Raw genomic sequence first — 21,519 nt, forward strand, 5'->3', positions numbered from 1 at the left:
AACCCACCGGCCCCAGATCCTATCGCCTACAGACTAATGACGGGAGAGCATGGAAACGCCATATAGATCAACTTCGATCCAGATTGGCACCCACCTCCCGTGACTTCCCTAATTCACAAACTAAGGGGGAAGGGGGATACCGAGGAGGCCGAAAACGGAATAGATGACGACGTAATCACGGGGACCCAGCAATCTAACCGAAGAAACGCTCGACCTGAAGAAGAATCAGGGAGCGGGGTGACATCACCGCCCAGTAATAGCACGAGGGAGGCAAGCCCACGGGACCCGGAAGTAAGCCTAGGAGACTGGGATAACAACAACGAGAGCCACGCCGAGTCCTCCCGCACAGAAACGGAACTAGCCGTACCAGAAAACCTTGAAAGCGTTCCACCGGAATCGGACTGCAGACAAAAACCGGTGGAACTGCGGAAATCAAACAGGCAGGTGAAATGACCTGCATATCTATGCGAGTATGTTACCGCACCCCTCAAACGGAACCTAGGGGGGAGGGGTGTTATGAACTAATAAAAACGAATTAATAAAACTTATCAACCGCATGATAAGCAGGCTTGTAATCCTGCACCTTTGATTGGCCCATGGATAGCGAACAGGGATTGGTCCGTACGGAGCAGCCTGATTGGCTATTAGTTGAACATCTCCCATTGGGCAAAAGTTAAGCATTTGGACACAGGTCATTGGTTAACGGGTCAGCAGCCAGCTCTATAAAAGAGCTGCTGCTGCCCAAGGTTTTTACGCTCTGTTCCTAATCCTTAATAAAGAATTGAAGTTCACTAATTCTCTGACTCGTCTCCGTTCCTTGCACCCATGCCCAGAATATAACAAAGTATAATTGGCTTCACTGATAAGATGAGAATATATTCAGGTGTGATGCCAATTGTGACCTACCAGGATAGTTTTATTCAGTGATCCAGAGTGACACCTACATAAGATCCTTAAAATGCTGAACTTCTTGTGTTGATTTTAAAGTGTTGATTTTATAAAAATCTAAAGAGTTAACCCAAGTACAGGCCGCCCTCGACTAGTTTGTTTAGTGACCATTCAAAGTTATAACAGCACAAAAAAAATGACTTATGATTTCTTACACTTATGACCGTTGCAGCATCCCCATGGTCACATGATCAAAATTCAGATGCTTGGCAACTGACTCATATTTATGACGGTTGCAGTATCCCAGGGTCATATGATCCCCTTTTACGACTTTCTGACAAGCCAAGTCAATGGGGAAGCCAGATTCACTTAACAATCGGGTTACTAACTTAACAGCTGCAGTGATTCACTTAACAACTGTGGCAAGAAAGGTCATAAAATGGGGCAAAACTCACATTACAAATGTCTCACTTAGCAACATAAATTTTGGGATCAATTGTGGTCGTGAGTTGAGGACTACCTGTACATAAAACATGCTTCCTCCCATACCATCAGACCCTGCCTAAAGTCTCCCTAGAGAGGTCCTGCTTGTTGTTTCATCAATAGCAGCAATGTTCTGTGGGGATACTACCCATGTTTTGCAAAAATCTAGACAACATTAGAGATGGAGAAAGATAGATAGAATTCTTTATTGGCTAAGTGTGATTGGACACACAAGGAAACAAAGAAATTATGAAACTCAGATACAAATGATAAATAAGTTGGCTAGCCATACCTCAGTCAATATAAAGGTATTTATTTAATTAGATTAGATTAGATTAGATTAGATTAGAATAGAATAGAATAGAATAGAATAGAATAGAATAGAATAGAATAGAATAGAATAGAATTTTTTATTGGCCAAGTGAATTTGTCTTGGTGCAAATACTCTCAGTACACATAAAAGAATAGATTCATTCATCAAGTCAAGAATCGTAAGGTACAACACTTAATGATAGTCATAGAGTACAATAAGCAATCAAATCATACTAGGAAACAGTCAATATAAATTGTAAGTATACAAGCGACAAAGTTACAGTCATACAGTCACAAGTGGGAGGGGATGGGTGATAAGGAGTGATGAGAAGATTAACAGTAATAGTAGTACGAACTTTGTAATAGTTGAACAGTGTTGAGGGAATTATTTGTTTAGCAGAGTGATGGCTTTCGGGACAAAACTGTCCTTTATTTAATTATTTTGCCAGTCATCGTCCTTTCTCCCTAGAGTGTGTAGCAAGATTCTGAGTTACAAGGAATCTTTAGAGGGCCTGTTTAAAAAAACAATAGCTGGCTGACTTGATCATCTACTGTTGACAGTTTAAATATTTGCTTTCTCCTTCCCTTTGGAAACTTGTCTATTACTCCCACGTTTGGAGGTTGCTAGGTTATTGCCTGTTTTATTTGGGTTATTATTTTTTAAAATGGCATTACTTATTTTCACCATTAGCTCTGTGACTCAAACCAGGTAGTGAGACAGATATTGAATACCACTAAAGAAGCTTTCTGGAAGTTGGGATGACGGAGTGAGATTTTTATTTAGAAAATTAGGAAATGTTTTCAGCTATGACCGTAGTACATACAAGTCCTCTGCACTGGATTTAAAAAGCATATTTTAAAAATGCATGGAAACCTACATAATTTTAAATCTAATAATTCAGGTAAGAATTATTTACACCTTGTAAGATATTTATTTATCGAGCCACTGTTTATATTGTCTAATTATGCTTGTCCTCAACTGAATTGTACTGCCAAGAAAATACAGCTTCCTTCAAGGGAGTTTGAGGCTGCATCCTCCACACATTACTGCCAAATTTAATCAACTGTAAAATAGAAATGGAATATTTAGGAAATTAGGCTGCTGTATTTTATCCAGTTTTTTCTCAACCTGGATATCCCTAAATCATCTCTGTCTCTCTCTCTCTCTCTCCTTCCCTCTCTCTCTCCCCCTCGCCCTCCGTCCCTCTCTCTCATTTTTATCCACCCTGCAGAGATGGAATGAAATATGTATTAAGATATCTGTGACTTTGGTACTTGTGTCAGTCATTGGAACCCACATACATACAGAATTGTATAATGATATCACCCTATTTGTGGAGTCATTCTTGCTATAGATACAGGTAGTCCACAACTTACAATGGTCCATTTAGTGACTGTTCGAAATTACAATGGCACTGAAAAAAGTGATTTGTACTTACAACCATTGCAGCATCCCCGTGGGCACACGATCAAAATTCAGACGTTTGACAATTGACTCATATTTATGACGGTTGCAGTGTCCCAGGGTCATGTGATCACCTTTTGCAACTTTCTGACAAGCAAAGTCAACGTGGAAGCCAGATTCACTTAACAGCCATGTTACTAACTTAAGTGCTGCAGTAAATCAGCTAACAAATGTGGCAAGAAAGGTCGTAAAATGGGGCAAAACTCACTTAACAAATGTCTCGCTTAGCAACAGAAATTTTCAGCTCCGTTGTGGTCGTAAGTTGAGGACTACCTGTACTGTTCCTTGTAAAAAGCAAATATTATTCTATAGAAAACATGGTTTCTTGTTGTGGATTCCTGGTCTTAATTAAGTATGTCTGTGTATGTATGTAAGGTGAAAGGAGGAAACCATTTGATTTTGAACAATCGTTCCAACTTCATAAGGAGTTGTTCCAGCTCTAGTGGATATGGGCCAGAGGTGGTATTCAGCAGGTTCTGAGTAGTTCTGGAGAACCGGTAGCAGAAATTTTGGAGAACCAGAAAATACCACCTCTGACTGGCCCTGGCCCCTTCTCCTCCATGCTGCATCGAGAGCCCAGGATGGGTTGACTCCTTCCTATGACATCATTTAGCTGAGTCTGTACTAAGATATAAAAGCCAGCCCCCGGGAGAGACCTCAGCTTTTGACTCAGCTCCTTTCAGTCAGTAGCTGTTGTTAGGGATATACACCCTAGCAGAATGTGCAACGACAGTCTAGCAGACAGGCAGATATGTGTGAGATAATAACGTTGTAGTAGCTTACACTCCGTAAGACAGATACACTGTGCAAGTTAAATAGTTTTTATTCCAGCAAGAGTTATAGCATAGTCAAAACAGTCCATATATCATACACTAAGTTCAGTCCATCCGGGGTTAATCAGTTTTCAAAGTCCAGTGTCGAAAAAGAGGTCATTAAACTTACAATCAATCAGTCCAGTGATATATCTCTTTTGCAGTCAGAGGTATGAAGAAAATCAAACCCCTTTTCTTCTTTCAGCAAACACGCAGTTTATCACCATCAATCCTTCATTGTCAGCAATCCAGTAAAAGCCGAGCAAACAGTGAGCTCTCTTGCTCCCTCTTATGGTGATTCTACAACCGCACCCAAAAACTTGGTTTACAGTTTAAAGTGATACATACACTTAAACTCACTAACATAGTTTATATATTATTCTACCCAAACTAAGTTAGGTAACCAAAGTTATCCCTAACATTCTCCCCTTTTGGGTAATATCATAATATATATATCTATTTACAATTTCAACCCATAGTTTTCACAATTTTCATTGTTCTTTACTGCACCTTGGGCTTTTGTAAATCCATCTGCAAAATTTTCTTCAGTCATGCAATAGACCAATCTTATCAAACCATTTTTCACAGATTGTCTAACATTCAAATATCTAAGGTCAGTGTGCTTAGATCTAGTCTTTACAGCAATATTTGTAGCTAACCGTATGGCTGCTTGATTGTCCTCATACACTACAATGGCATCCTTAACAGTTACTCCCATATCTAACAACAACTGTTTATACAGAATTAAATCAGTACATAATAATGATAAACATGAAAATTCTGCTTCCATTGTGGACATACTTATATGTTGCTGTCTAATTGACCTCCAACCAATCAGTGTTTTATCTAATAGTATACCCATGCCTGAAGTTGATTTCCTAGTTTTTATATCTGTTGCAAAGCTTGCATCAGCATATGCACTTAAAATCAAATCATCTTTTGGCTCTAAATACAATGCATAGTGCATTGTCTTTTTAAGATACCTTAATATACGCTTTAGCGCTTGCCAGTGACGGTCAGTGGGTTCAGTGTTGAATCTTGCCAACTGATTAACGCTATAGGCAATGTCTGGCCTTGACCAATTACTTATATATGATAAGCTACCTATTAATGACTGATAAATAGTCTTATCGAATTTTGAACTTTGAGCATCAGTACGACAAAATTCCTGACTCATTGGAGTTTTTGCCGGTTTACAAAGTTCCATTTTATACATTTTTAGCAATTGGTATATTTTATCTTCTTGTGATATCTTAAAACCACTATTGGTTTTGTTTATTGTCAATCCTAAATACTGTCTTATTTCTCCTAAATGCTTTAATTTTATTCTCTTACTTAATAATGATATTATCTCAGTAGCTTCATCATTAGTCTTCGTTATTAAAGCAATATCATCTGTAAACAACAATAATAATGATACTATTCAATTTGTCTCTCTCTTGAATAAACATGGATCAGCTAAACCTGCTTTAAATCCTATATTGTTTAACTCTTTTACAATATATTGGTTCCATTCATAATCAGATTGTTTCAATCCATAGAGACTCTTTTTCAGTTTCCAACAGTCATTATTATTTTTATCATCTTTAATGCCTACTGGTTTCCTTAAATATATAGTGTGCTGCAATGGTGCATGCAGATAGGCAGTTTCTACATCTAAATGATTTATAATATAATTTTTCTTAGCTGCCCACACTAAAGCTGCTCTCAAGGTTGTAGCCTTTAAATTTGGTGCAAATACCTCATCATAATCACATGCAGTTTGATTAAATCCTTGAGCTACTAACCTAGCCTTATGGGTAACAGTCCCATTTTTACCAGTTTTTAACTTAAATATCCATTTGCAACCAATGGACTTTTCACCTGGAGGTAATTTGGTATTTTCATATACTTTCATTTCCTTTAATGAATTTAACTCCTTTTCCATTGCCTTTTGCCAATTCTCCTGATCCTTTGCAGGATACATCCTAAGTTCTTCAACAGTAGTTGGAACTTTACTAACTTGGCAAACTACACTTGCTTGATACCTATCAGGTGGTCTAGTTACACGTGTAGAACGTCTAGGTATTACAGGGCTTACAGGTGGACTTTCATGTTCTACCTGTTCCTGATTATCTATTTCTTCCTGTTCTGGTATTTCTTCCTGTTCTGGTCCTATATGCTCTTCATGTACTTCCTCTTTAATTGTACTCTTCTTATTACTGATTTTTTCTGGTCTTTTGTAGGGTTCTATAATTACTTCCTTACTTGAATCTTGCTCCAGTTTTTCCCATCCTACATGTTCCAGGAATTGTGCACTAGCGCTACAGTAAACTCTAGATGTACCTTTTCCCCAGAATCTGTATGATTTGTGATTAGATTCATAACCTACAAAAAATAACCTTTTAGCCCTATGTTGCCCTTTCTTTCTCAATTGTGTAGGGATATGCACCCATGCTGGTGCTCCAAATGTGTGTATGTAGCTTAGGTCAGGTTTTCTGCCATGCCACCGTGTGAATGGTAATTCACCTGTTGTTGAGTTAACAACATTATTCAAAATATGATTACCACACATTATTGCTTCTCCCCACAAAGTTTCAGGCAATCCTGAATCTGACAACATACTACGAGCCATTGCTTGTAATGTTTGGCCTCGTCTCTCAATAAAGGCATTATGTTGTGGCCTATATCAGGGGTCCCCAACCACCGGTCCGCGGACCGGTACCGGTCCGCGGAACAAGTCCTACCGGGCCGCTGGTTGCTGGGCGCCGCCATCTTTTTTTGATGAAAAAGTGCTTCCGGTGAGCTTTTCTGGGTAGAAAGCCATTTCTACCCGGAAAAGCTCACCGGAAGCGCTGGTGCCGCCATCTTTTTTGATGAAAAAGTGCTTCCGGTGAGGTCACCGGAAGCACTTTTTCATCAAAAAAAGATGGTGGCGCCCAGCTGATGCCGGTACCGGGCCACGGCGCCCAGCTGATGCCGGTACCGGGCCGCGGCATAAAAAAGGTTGGGGATCACTGGCCTATATGGTGCAGACTTTTTATGTTCAACACCTGCCATCTTCAGTTTATTTTGGAATTTATTGTTTATAAATTCCGTACCATTATCAGTGATAAGAGTTACTAATTTCTTTTTAGTTTTTCTTTCAGCGAATTTAAGCCAATTAAAGAAATTTTGATGTGTCAGCAAATACTACCTCTAGAGGCTCCTTTGTTTTAAATCCATTAACTCTATTTGCTGGTATCACCTTGCTTTTCTCTTCACTACATGAATTGCAGTGCAAATACTTACTGCAAGGTTTCAGTTTTATACCCTTAGATAGTTCTACCGTTTGTTTAAGCATTTTAAAATTTATATGCCCTAAACGTCTGTGTAACAGATGTATGCACTCATTATGAGGTTTAACATTATTATAAACTGTGTTAGCTACCTCTAAATTATCATTTAACACATACAATTCACCTTTTAAAGTTGCAGTCACTTTTTTACCTTCTTTTTCAATTATGCAATTGTCTCCCCTAAAGGTAATTACATAACCTAGTTTAACCAAAACTCTAACCGAAAGCAAATTAAACTTAAGCTGTGGTACATATAACATTTTTACATTTTCTTTTATGCAAGAACAATATGCTATACCTTGATCTTTAGCCTTAAGTTTCCATCCATTAGCTAACGATATCTGTTGTGAACTTGTGGACATCTTAACAAATTTTTTTCTTATCTTTCATTATGCAGTGAGATGCTCCACTATCTAACACCCATAAATTATTATTCACAGTTTCGTTGCTATACATGGCTAACTCTAAGCATTTCTTATCCTTTTGATGCTTTTTAGAATTCTGGCTGGCTTTTTGGCTTTTTGCTTTCTTGCAGAATCTAGCCAAATGTCCTTTTCTTCCACAATTAAAACATTTTCTAATTGTATATGCTGACGAAGATATTTTCTCTTCTTCACATTGTGGTTGTTCCCTTCTGAGTTGATCCCTTTCAAGCCTTCTCCTGGCTTCTTCAATTAATCTGCCAGTAATGTCAGTTAATGTAAGGTTATCTTTTGGCAGAACTTCAAGTGAAGTTACGTAGTCATCAAAACTCTCGTCCAAAGAAGATAATATAATATAAACTTGGTGTAATTCAGAGAAGATAAGTTCCTTTTCATGCAGTTCTTGAAAAATTATCTTCATAGAGTTTATATGATTTAGCATGTCTCCATTCTTTTGAAGATGTGTTCTAAACAGTTTCCATGTAAGATTAATATGTGCTCCTACGCTGTCTCGAACATAAATCTTCTTTAAATTCTCCCAACACTTAGCAGCTGTTTCTTCTCCATGAATATGGACAAGTTGCTGGTCAGAAAGTGTCAGTCCTATTATACAGAGAGCTTGCTCATTCTTCACTTTATATTCTTGAATTTTCTGGGCATCATCCTCATTCTCCGGATCCCATGCATCTACCTCTGGTGGGTTTTGTATTATACTCCACAAACCTTCTCTTCGTAGAAGTAGGCTGCATTTCATAGACCATGAAACATAGTTTGTTCCATCCAGTTTGGATATTAGAGACAAACTTTGTAAATTGACTTCTGCCATCTTTATCTGGATATTAAACTATAATTAATAAAACATAGCTGTCTGTTTACAGTATTGTGTAACTACACAAACTCTCACTCACAAGCCTGTTATATCCTGGTTAGTCTGACTGTGCACCTGGGCCCATAACCAGTGTTAGGGATATACACCCTAGCAGAACGTGCAACGGCAGTCTAGCAGACAGGCAGATATGTGTGAGATAATAACGTTGTAGTAGCTTGCACTCAGTAAGACAGATACACTGTGCAAGTTAAATAGTTTTTATTCCAGCAAGAGTTATAGCATAGTCAAAACAGTCCATATATCATACACTAAGTTCAGTCCATCCGGGGTTAATCAGTTTTCAAAGTCCAGTGTCGAAAAAGAGGTCATTAAACTTACAATCAATCAGTCCAGTGATATATCTCTTTTGCAGTCAGAGATATGAAGAAAATCAAACCCCTTTTCTTCTTTCAGCAAACACGCAGTTTATCACCATCAATCCTTCATTGTCAGCAATCCAGTAAAAGCCGAGCAAACAGTGAGCTCTCTTGCTCCCTCTTATGGTGATTCTACAACCGCACCCAAAAACTTGGTTTACAGTTTAAAGTGATGCATACACTTAAACTCACTAACATAGTTTATATATTATTCTACCCAAACTAAGTTAGGTAACCAATGTTATCCCTAACAGCTGTGTCTCTGAAAGCGTTCTGTTAGATAGCAATCACCAGCGATTTTCAGTACTCTTTTCCTCTCTTCAAGCAGCTCCAACTCCAGAATAGATTGCCTACTTCTGACCTTCGGTCTCACCAAGACCTTAATAAGATTATTGCAGCAGCGGAATTCACTGCGGATGCCACTCTCAATTCTGCCAAATTTGCATCCAAGGCCATGGCATCTTCTGTAGCAGCAAGAAGACTTTTATGGCTCCAAAATTGGCAGGCGGAGTCACGCCAAAAATGGAAGCTGGCTTCAGTTCCATTCGCAGGCGATAAGCTTTTTGGCGATGCTCTGGAACCTTATCTCATCAGAACCAGAGATAAACGTAAAATTCTCTCTTCCTCTGGGAAGAAAGCCGACTATCGCCCTGCTCCTTATCGCCCTCCTGCCTTCCAAGTGGAGACCTCATCTCGCTTCCCCCGCTTTTACAGGCCATACTCCCAACGCCAAGACCAACAGGTGGAAACATCTGGCACCCAACAGCCTTCTACTGGTAAACGGCCCTTTCGGGGGAGGGGGTCGTTCCTTCCATCGCTCTAAGTAATCCCTCGTTCTCCCCACCCATCGGAGGTTGCCTAGCCTTCTTTGCCTCCAAATGGGAGGAGTCAACGACGGACGCCTGGATGCTCAGCACTATTAGGTCAGGGTTACAATTGGACTTCCTAACCCCACCCCACCCAAAAAAATTTGATCTGTCCTGTGTCTTGGGACATTTCCAGGCAAGCCCTCATGAATCAGGCCATTCAGCACCTTCTTGAAATCAGGGCTATTCAACCTGTTCACCTGTCTCAACGGGGACGTGGACTTTACTCTCGCCTTTTCATCGTTCCCAAAGCCTCAGGGGGGTGGTGAGCCATACTTGATCTAAAATTTCTCAACCCATTTGTAAAATACAGATGATTTAAAATGCAGACTCTGCATTCTATTTTAGAGAGCATTCGGGAGGGCGACCTCCTCTCTTCCATTGATCTCACTGAGGCTTACCTCCACATCCCCTTTGGCCTCATCATTGCCAGTTTCTCCGTTTCTGTTATCAGAATACCCATTACCAATATCAAGCACTTCCCTTTGGCCTGTCATCGGCTCCTTCACAAAGGTTCTGGCAGCATTGGTGGCATCTCTGCGTTCTATTCCAGTGAGGATCCAATACTACTTGGATGACATTTTGATTCTTTCATCCTTGCGACCCATCGGGATCTGCAAATTACCCTGTCATGTCTCCAGAGCCATGGATTTTCCATCAACACCAAAAAGAGCCAGCTCTCTCCCACAATCAAATTACAACACTTGGGAGCAGTCCTCGATACCACATTATGCCAGGTTTTGCTGTCCCCAGCTCGTGGAAAGAGCCTTGCAGAGATCATCAGCCAGATCCAGCAACATCAAATTGTCCCCCTGTCGCTGCTGTCCAAACTTCTGGGGGAGATGGTTTCCTGTATTGGCATCGTCCCGTGGGCTCGGCTCCACTCCTGAGCCCTCCAATGATTCCTGCTTCCCTACCAACGAACAGGAACCAGCCACTCATCCATCAAGGTCTCACTCCCGCCACAAATCCGGAGATCTCTCAATTGGTGGCATTCCCCATCTATCTGGAGAGGACTCCTGTTCAGGGACCCAGACAGGCTAGTGATAACCACCGATGCTAGCCTCCTGGGTTGGGGTTCCCATATGCAGGGCCAGATAGCTGAGGGTGTTTCGTCCAGATCCGAACAGACCCTTCCCATAAATTGGCTAGAGCTCAGAGCCACTTTTCTGGCTCTCAAGCATTTCAGGCAATCAGTGACCGGCTCTCATGTTCTAGTCCTTACGGACAACATGGCCGCAAAGGCTCATGTCAATTGGCAAGGGGGGACGAGGTCCAAAGCCCTCATGAGAGAGGCTCTACGGTTGGGGTTATGGGCAGAGAAACACCTGTTATCAATCTCGGCAGACCACATCTCCGGGGTTGGCAACTCCCAGGCTGACTGGCTCAGCAGGAGCCTAGTCAACCAGGCAGAATGGTCGATTCCTCCGTCTCTATTCAGGGATCTTACCCTCAGATTTGGAACACCGGAGGTGGATCTTTCCTCCACTCCTCAAAACACCCAAGTCACCAGATTCTTCACCAGGTTTCCTTGCCAGGGAGTGGAGGGGACCAATGCTCTTCGGTGCAGATGGCCCAAGGGTCTCCTCTACGCCTTTCCCCCACTTCCCATCATTCCGGCAGTAATTCAGAAGAGGTTGGAGGAACGTGTGGAGCTCCTCCTGGCACCCTATTGGCCAAGGAGGCCCTGGTTTGCGGACCTGGTCAACCTATCGGTGGCTTCTCCTTGGAGGATCCCTGCCCATCTAATCTCCCTTCACCAGGGGGCCATGCTGTACCCAGAGCCCCAGTGGTTCAAGCTGACTTTGTGGCACTTGAGCGGCAGCGGCTAGAGGAGGCTGATCTTCCAGAAAGGGTCATCCTCACTATCCTGGTTTCTCGCAAACCTTCTATAAGGCGCATCTATGATGCCACCTGGAAGGCTTTTTCCCGATGGTGCCTCAGAGAGGGTCTTTCTCCTGCTTCAGCCCAGTTGGTAGAAGTTCTTAGCTTACTTCAGCATGGGCTGGAGAAAGGTTTGGCCCCCAACACCTTACACAGGCAGGTTGCGGCCCTCTCCTCACTCCTTTCATGGGGTTCGCTTCCTTCCTTATCCTATCACACTTCAGTCAGGAGGTTTTTGAAAGGGGCTTCCAACCTGCACCCTCCGGTGGTTCACAGGTATCCTTCCTGGGACCTCCATTTGGTCTTTAATGCCCTTACAAAGCCCCCCTTTGAACCCCTTAGAACAGTGTTTCTCTGTTTCCTGACTCTGAAGGTAGTGTTCCTTGTTGCCATCACTTCTGCCAGGAGGGTTTCTGAGCTTGCTGCTCTTTCCATCAGACAGGACCTTTGTTCCTTTCACGATGATAGGGTTGTTCTTCGTCTGGACCCCTCATTTATTCCGAAGGTTAACACCTGGTTTCACAGGTCCCAGGACATTGTTTTGCCTGACTTCTGTCCTCTCCCGCACCATGACTTAGAGTGGCAGTGGCACACGCTAGACGTAAGAAGGGCTCTTAGAATATACATTAAGTGCACTTCCTCCTTCAGGAAGTCGGAAGCCATGTTTGTTTCCTTTTTCCCTTCTCACTTGGGGCACAAGGCCTCTTCTCCTACTATTAGCAGGTGGGTCAGGTCTTGCATTGAGCAGGCCCACAAAGCTGCGGCCCTTCTGGTTCCCCGAGGTCTGACGGCGCACTCTACCAGAAGCACGGCCACTTCTGCTGCCTGGGCGACCCAAGCATCCTTAAAGGAGATTTGTCGTGCGGCCACGTGGACATCCCCGTCTCCTTTCATCAGACGCTACCGTCTGGATGCTTTTGCCTCGGCAACTGCAGCCTTCAGCAGACGGGTGCTTCAACGAGTGGTTCCACAGTTGGTGTGATGAGCCAGACGAGGACCCGCCCGTGGACATGCAAGCTTTGGTATGTCCCATCCTGGGCTTTTGATGCAGCATGGAGGAGAATGGGCGTTGGTAGAAGTTACCGTGAACACCCTTTCTATCTATGCTGCGAGAGAGCCCAGCCCCTCCCTTGATTTGTCCGGAGAGGGTAAGACATATTTCTGTATTTATTTTGGGCTTTTAGAGACACCTTTCAGTCTGTCAAGTATCTTCGCCAAAGCTGGGGTCTCTCTTGGGGGTTGGCTTTTATATCTTAGTACAGACTCGGCTATGACATCATAGGAAGGAGTCAACCTATCCTGGGCTCTCTCGCAGCATAGATAGAAAGGGCGTTCTCGGTAACTTCTACCAACGCCCAATCTGCCTCCTGAATCCCAGCTGATCATCTGGGTCTTCTTTTGTTGCCTTGCACAGGAGAACAGAGCTGGAAAGCAGGTTAGTGGGGTTGGGGAGGAAATGGGGGATTTTACAGTATCCTTCCCCTGCCACGCCCACCAAGCCATGCCATGCCATGCCCACCAAGCCATTCCCACAGAACAGGTAGTAAAAACATTTGAACCCCCCCCCCCCAGATATGGGCCATTGCTCTTCCAATAACACCAGATAAATTTTAAGTTAAGAATCCTTCTAGAATGATTAGAACATTTCTAGTAACACTGAAATAGCTGTTTTGAATTTTAAATAGAATGTTCCAAAACCTGAAATGTTTCAGACTTAAAACATTCTGTACACCTCAGCATGGAAATAAAAAAATGCAAGATGAAACCAATATAATAAGATCATCAGCAAATCAGTAACTACACATCCTACAAAAGAATCAAGTGCCTAGGTAAGAATGTGAAACTTGGGTATTAGCCTTATCCTTTCCTAGCCAGCCATATAAAATCAGTTCAGGTGTTTAACTCCAGAATGCATTTGCTCAATAAATTTCTTACATTTGCTTACATGATGATCAAGGGTAAAGAGAAACACCACATCTTGCAGTCTTATTCTCCTGGGTTTGGTGTTAAACATCTGAACTATTTTAAAAGGAATGTTCCATTCTGGAACTTGCTAGTGTGGTTTCGTTAGATACAAATAAACATAGGAAACAATTTGAAAGATGAAGTTTTCCATAGCAGTGTTAGATTTTATCTATCTTGTGAGCTGTTTTATGTTTTCCACAGAAGGAGCATGAGAATTTATTAATATCTTGAATTTCTTTGCCTCTTTAGTTATTATACGAAAGTATAATATTTTCTGCAAAGGGTTTCATTGTCTGTGTCCTTTATGAAAAAGTACCTTTTAACTGGAATATATGCTTTTACTTGTTTAGGAAAAAGATAAGGAAGGGAGGCAACAGCAAATTGTACTGCTGTCTCAGCATTTCTGTGGGATTTTTGAAGTAAGCCTATAATTTGGAGATTTGGAGACAATACAGAATTTATAACTAATACCTGGATTAGTTGCTTGTGATGAATAGTTTAAATATTGGGCTTTTCTATTTCAACAATGAAAAGTTCCATAGCACCTGTTGAAACCCATTTTCATTACTTGTTCAACTAAATTATCTCAAATTATTCAGAGAATTAAATTGGGAAGGTGCAGGTAAGGAGAAGTTAAAAACCATACAGTATATACTGTAACTTTCTTTGAAAATTCTTTTCTAACAAAGGGGAAAAAAACCATTTCTCATTATATGGTTTTTTTTAGTTACTCCAAAATTGTGTTTTAATGCATGCATAACACTGCATGATTGCAATCTTGCAGCTATGCATGCAGTCTTATGTCTTAGATATGGGAGGAACAGCCCCATAACAACAACCCCATAACTCAGGGGTGCAAACACAATTTCATTGAGGGCTGCATTAGGGTTGTGTTTGACTTTGGGGGGGGGTATGGGCAGGGAGCATGGCCAGCTTGATGTCACACGTGTTAGGGGTGCCTGTGATGGCCTGAGCGCTTTGTCAGAGGAAACGGGCTCCCAAGCTCCATTTTTTGCTGCGACAATCTCCTGCAACCCTCTGCCAGGGAAAATGTAGCACGCGGCCCTCCCAAGCTCTATTTCCACTGGCAGATAGTTGCATGAGATTGTCGCAGCCAAAAATTGAGTTTGGGAGCCTGTTTTCACTGGCAAAGGCACTACGGGCCTGTCCTTCGCTGTTTTTATTTATTTATTTGATTTATTTGATTTGTCAATCGCTTACAAGATAATAGGTATAAGTATATACATAGTTATGAATACATGAAATGGGTACATATAAGAAAAATAAAAGAAACAATAGGACAGGGACGGTAGGCATGTTGGTGCGCTTATGCACGCCCCCTACTCTTAGGAAAGGAGTGAGGTCAATAGTAGACAGTCTAATAGTAGACAGTCTGTTTCCAGGGCAACCCCACAGATCAAATCTAAGCACCCCCTGAGCCTCATCTGGCCCCCGGGCCTTGAGTTTGACAGCCCTGCCATAACTGGTTAAAAACTCAAATAGAGTATTACAGCTTATGAAAATACGTTTCTAGTAAGAATCCAATAGAAGACCCATTCAGCTGATGAACAAATCTCTGTGCATCTTTGTTTATAATCATTTGTCTATGTAAATGGTTGTTCCCTGAAAGATCACAGTGCTGTTTTTGAGCATTATAGTCCAGTCCAGTCCCTGCATACCCCGAACTGTCTGAGGGTATGGTGCAACCTAAACAAGGTGAACAGCTTATTTAATTCCTCTTAAAATTCCACATGATTCTTAAGCAAAGCAAAACTTTCTGACTTGAACAATAAGTTTCTGAGTTGAACAAAATACTTCATGCATTCTGAAGTGTTGTATATATTCTATTAATAATAGCATATATATTCTATTAATAATAGCATACTGCTTGCAGAAAGCAATGCTATTCTGTAAAGAATCAATTGCTTCCCATTTTTTGAGTTTGTTAACATATGAATTTCTTTATGTGCCTTCATTAAGATTCTAATATACTCACTAACATACTTTCTGAAAGTAAAGTAGATAAACATCAAGATACTTACTATGCAATCTAAAGATTTTGTCCTGAACTTATGTCTGAAACCTAGCCTAATATTGGTAAGGATGCTTCTGTAAACTGATGATAAGATTGGCCTAAACATGGTAAGAATGATTCTTGTATAAACTGATGATAAGATTATATAGCAATAAAATGGGAAGATTTTGCTGTACTGAAATCTCTACACGGTTATCTGTACACAGAACACTACTGTACACAGTAGGTAGTGTGTTGTGATAGTAATCTGTACAGAGAATGGGGTGTTGTTGTTTGTGTGTGTGTGTGTGTGTGTGTGTGTGTGTGTGTGTGTGTGTGTAATGTGTTTTCAAGTCAAACATTGACTCCTGGCAACTACCTGGACAAACTCCTGCATTTTTCTTTCTCAAGAAAGATTTCTCAAACATGATTTGCCAATTGCCATTCGTAGGCCTGAGGGAGAGAGAATGATCCAAGGTCATCCAGCTGGCTTCATATCTAAGCCACATCTAGAACTCACAGTCTCCAGGTTCTAGCCTAATACCTTAGCCATTACACTAAATAGGCTTTTAGAGGGTACTACTAGCTTTAAATTCTTATTTATCAACGAGTAATAGAGAAATCTTTTAAATCTAGAAGAAGCTAGGATTGGTCACAGTTCATGGAAATAAAGATTTCCATTATGTTTATATTTAATCTGATATCTGTCTGGCATAAGTGCATTTAGATGCTAAATGTAAGATGCTAAATATTAAAATTGCCTGGACACAGGTATTCAGTTGGAGTGCTCTGCCAGTTAAGTATCTTGAGGTGATAGTGATCAGTAGAGTGTGCCAATGTTTTTGAAAGACTGTCATGCAAGATTTGGTCCATCACTGTTGTCCCAACACCTTATTAAGGTTGCAGAAGAATGTCCCATTGAAGATGAGATCTTTGGAGAGCTTGCCTTGCCTTGCCACATAATAAAGTGGTGAGTGTTGGTGTCGATTTGGACACTTTCCAAATTGCATTAACTTTACATGGATCAATGAGTTAGAGAGCAGAAACCTGATTTATATGTATTCCTGGACATACAGAGGCAGTGGAAGTTTGTAGAAAATTACTGATGATTTGATGATTTGAAAATGATTGGAGTGCATGAGAACAAAGGTTGAATTTTGGACCAGGCTACTCAGCATAGAATCAGTGGTGGTGGTGTGTCAAGGACCCTGGCTTTTAAAGGCTGGTGAACTCAGGCAGGTCTATCGTCAAAAGAACTCCAAGTGTGAGTGGAACGGGAATAGCTGTCTTGGGTGAGAGAGAAAATTTATACATTTTAGGCATTGCCCAACTCCAAACTGACTCTGGACAGCGTACAATCAAAACAGCAGAATAAAAATTATTACATAAACAAATAAGAACCAGCTAGCCACACCCACGTACAATGTGACAGGGAATCTAACGCTGGGGGATAATCACTAATGAGGGGACTATAGCTGCATGCACTAGTTAATATGATTACTGGGTATTTGTGGAGATTGGAAAGTACTTAGTGATATTTGATTGAGTTGGGACATCACATTTAGTTGGCATCACTAATTTGCTGGTTTCCAGTAGGGCCGAGTGAGGCCCTATATAATAATAGCCAAAAGAATTGTCAGGATTAGAGTGTTGGTTGACCCTTATCACTACAATCAAATTTAATATCGTATTTTACACTTACACTTCTTCTTGGCTTCCAGTGCTGCTTTTAACCTATACAGCCCAATTCGGTTTTACACTGATAATTTTCTTCAGTCAGAATCAGTCCAATTTAAGTATCCCAGAAGAAACAGCTACTAGTCCATGGTTTCAGTGTGGTGAAACATGCTGAGGTTTGCAACCATTGTCTTGTTGTGTCTTGTACCTTTCTTCTAGAAAAGATTCCTTCTAGAAATTAGTTTTGTCCCTTTTTTTGGTTTTCTGCAAAATATGAAAAACAACTATTGTGGAGAGCTTGTGATAAATAAGCATGTGCCATTGGGCTGTGAGTTTTAATTATTTGTTACAGTAGTGTTGATTTTAGTTTATCATTGATGCTTTAGTGAGCATTATGTTATTGCTGTATTTTTTGTTATTGTGAACTACTGAAAGGCCAAATGATTGCAGTAGAATATATAATGAATGATGCGAGATGAGATGAAACACATACACTGTCGTACTAGGAGGGCATGTACACTGAATGGCAGTTGTATAGCAAGTTATGTGGACTGCTGGCAAATAGTGAAAAATCTTTAATTTTTGGAGAATTCTTTTTCCAACAGTGGTAGTTTAAGTAAAGGTATAAAGTATGGTATTTTAAAAGATTTACAAATAAAAGGAGCAAGTTTCTTGTTCCTTATCATAGCAATATGAAAACTTAGCGTTTACTAAATTGCAATATGACAAGTATTAACTTGGTCATATTTTTATGCATTATCGCATAATTGCTATTGTCTTTTAATATATGTTAATACTATAATATTTAATATTGTATCAGTATAATATATTGTAGAGTGCATAGTTAAGTAGGATTGAGGTGGTATATCAATTTCATGCTGTAAATAAACATATTACGAGAGTTTTCAATTTTAATCATAGTTATGTTCCTGAGCAAAATGAATTTTTTTACTGTTTATAAGTAAATATAAAATAAATAAGAAAAATAAAGAATAAATATAAATAAGAAAAACAGTGTTTAAATTTTCATATCTTTGTTGCCCAATATCTTCATAACTTCAGCAGAGAAAAATGGGAAAATCAAGTTCGATAAATATAGAAATGGTTTTCAGTGTATTGTAGTTGTAGCACTATTGATAGTATTATTTGAATATTCAAATTGTTCTTTGCTTTAGTTACAGTCATGAAGTTGATCTTCATTTTGGTTCTGGTCACTACTTAAGGCTTATTTGTGGAAAATGATTCTTAGAGTTGTGTTTCTAAGTGCATAAGGACAGAACATAACATGACTACATTACTTACATGGGTGCATAAGGACATAACATAATGTGACTATTATTTACATGGTGTCATGCCCCTGTTAGAATCTAACTCCCAGGTAGAGGAGCAGCTGACAGGGAGTGGGAGTGTGGCTCTGGAGGTTGTGGGGGAAACTGGGGAAGGGCACAGGCCGGCTGGGCATTCAGAGGAAGACCCAGGTCCATCCCCTCTTCATCTTAGGGCAGGCAGGGAGGAGCAAATAAGGGAGAAACGTGAATGGCGTGGTCTACGGGGGAGGAAAGGGCCTTGATCCTCTTCATGGGCTGCAGCGTTGAGGACTGTTTAAAAGGACAAACTGCGCATGGGCCAGTGCTGGAAGCAAAGCATGAAAATATTTCTAGTCTGTCAGTTCTTAGCTGAGTTCTGGCGTCCTTCCCAGTGTGTGTATTTCAATATCTGTAGACATCTTCAAGCCCTTATCCTGCCTTGTCTCATTAATTCTTAAGTGTGGTTTGTGTTTGTTTTTTTCTGTTTATAATTTATATGTATTTTGAGTTTGAACAGAAGTTCTTCCTTTTTGCAACTGTTTGTGGGGGAGTTTTTTCTCCAGTCAATGATATTTGTACCTTTGAAGCCAAGTTGAAGGAATTAAAGGGACTTCACCTGTTTTGGGGGCTTTGTTCCTTTTGTAGCTCACCCTGGGTCATCACACATGGGCAATAAACTACTTTAAAGCAGAAAATGATATTATGCAAATATTGTAAATCCATAACAATCATCTACTTGGTTTTCTAAATTCTGAAAAGACTACCATTCCTTTTTTTTCTTACAGATTTCATAACATACACTATCCTACTTGCCTTCAGGAAGAATCCTGAATCCTATGCAATTCTGTGAAAATGGCATTTAATAATTTAACTGGGAAGGCTGTACTGATTTATGATGATTGGATTAAAGATGCCGGTATGTCCTGTTCTTGATAACATTCCCTTAATTGTGTAATGTATCTCATTATAATTTAAGCATATAACAACTTATGCATAAATAATACTTTAAGATGTTTTTATGGAAACATGAAGACTGTGAGACTAGTTAAACTTAGTTCTTCACAAATTTCTTCATTTTTAGCATATTCTATTTGCACATAGTGTAATTTTTTTAAAAGATGCTACTTCAGTATATATTTTAACATTGTTTTTGAGAAATGGGAAATGGAACTTATATATTTTTAAAAGATTTTAGTTAAGAGTTGTGCTATGGCATTAAGCTGAAAATGCAAGAATAATTAATGTAAGGATGTTAAAATGATCTAACTAGCATGTTATAACAATAGCATTTACAGGTGAAACTCGAAAAATTAGAATATCGTGCAAAAGTTCATTTATTTCAGTAATGCAACTTAAAAGGTAAAACTAATATATGAGATAGACTCATTACATGCAAAGCAAGATAGTTCAAGCCGTGATTTGTCATAATTGTGATGATTATGGCTTACAGCTCATGAAAACCCCAAATCCACAATCTCAGAAAATTAGAATATTACATGCAATCAATAAAACAAGGATTGTACATAGAACAATATCGGACCTCTGAAAAGTATAAGCATGCATATGTACTCAGTACTTGGTGTGGGCCCCTTTTGCAGCAATTACTGCCTCAATGCGGCGTGGCATGGAAGCAATCAGCCTGTGGCACTGCTGAGGTGTTATGGAAGACCAGGATGCTTCAATAGCAGCCTTCAGCTCTTTTGCATTGTTCGGTCTCATGTCTCTCATCTTTCTCCTGGCAATGCCCCATAGATTCTCTATGGGGTTCAGGTCAGGCGAGTTTGCTGGCCAATCAAGCACAGTAATCCCACAGTCATTGAACCAGGTTTTGGTGCTTTTGGCAGTGTGGGCAGGTGCCAAGTCCTGCTGGAAAATGAAGTCAGCATCCCCATAAAGCTCGTCTGCGGAAGGAAGCATGAAGTGCTCCAAAATCTCCTGGTAGACTGCTGCGCTGACCCTGGACTTAATGAAGCACATTGGACCAACACCAGCACATGACATGGCTCCCCAAATCAACACAGACTGTGGAAACTTCATACTGGATTTCAAGCATCTTTCAGTGTGTGCCTCTCCATTCTTCCTCCAGACTCTGGGTCCTTGGTTTCCAAATGAGATGCAAAAGTTGCTCTCATCAGAAAAAAGGACTTTGGACCACTGAGCAACAGACAAGTTTGTGTTTTTTTAGCCCAGGTAAGACGCTGCTGACGTTGTTTGTTGTTCAGGAGTGGCTTGACAAGAGGAATACGACATTTGAAGGCCATATCCAGGATCTGTGTGTGTGTGGTGGCTCTTGATGACTCTAGCCTCAGTCCACTCCTTGTGAAAGTCCCCAACACTTTTGAATGTCCTTTTCCTGACAATCCTCTCCAGGCTGCGGTCATCCCTGCTGCTTGTGCACCTTTTTCTTCTACACTTTCCCCTTCCACATAACTTTTTATTAATGTGCTTTGATACAGCACTTTGGGAACATCCAACTTCTTCTGCAATCACCTTTTGAGGCTTTCCCTCCTTATGGGAGGGGGGTCAATGATAGTTTTCTGTACAACTGTCAGGTCAGCAGTCTTTCCCATGACTGTGATTCCTACTGAACCAGACTGAGAGACCATTTAAAGGCTCAGGAACCCTTTGCAGGTGTTATGGCTTAATTAGATGATTAGAGTGGGACACTTTGAGCCTAGAATATGGAACCTTTTCACAATATTCTAATTTTCTGAGATTGTGGATTTGGGGTTTTCATGAGCTGTAAACCATAATCATCTCAATTATGACAAATTACAGCTTGAACTATTTTGCTTTGCGTGTAATGAGTCTATCTCATATATTAGGTTCACCTTTTAAGTTGCATTACTGAAATAAATTGAC

At 40.5% G+C, this 21,519-nt stretch overlaps 1 protein-coding gene across 2 annotated transcripts in view; it reads left to right on the forward strand.

Annotated features, from left to right (window-relative positions):
- Positions 1–21,519, forward strand: part of ELOVL7 (ELOVL fatty acid elongase 7) — a 64,524-nt gene that overhangs the window by 18,157 nt on the left and 24,848 nt on the right. For both annotated transcript variants that reach the window (XM_026670512.2, XM_087958392.1), the window contains exon 2: positions 19,443–19,573. In XM_026670512.2, the coding sequence (XP_026526297.1) occupies positions 19,510–19,573 (64 nt within the window). In that variant the 5' untranslated portion in view covers positions 19,443–19,509. The remainder of the gene's footprint in view (positions 1–19,442; positions 19,574–21,519) is intronic.

The sequence above is a fragment of the Notechis scutatus genome, chromosome 2 (assembly GCF_049901735.1).
Source record: "Notechis scutatus isolate UNSWTSFEM ecotype Mainland chromosome 2, rNotScu1.2, whole genome shotgun sequence".
Taxonomy (NCBI): Eukaryota; Metazoa; Chordata; class Lepidosauria; order Squamata; family Elapidae; genus Notechis; species Notechis scutatus.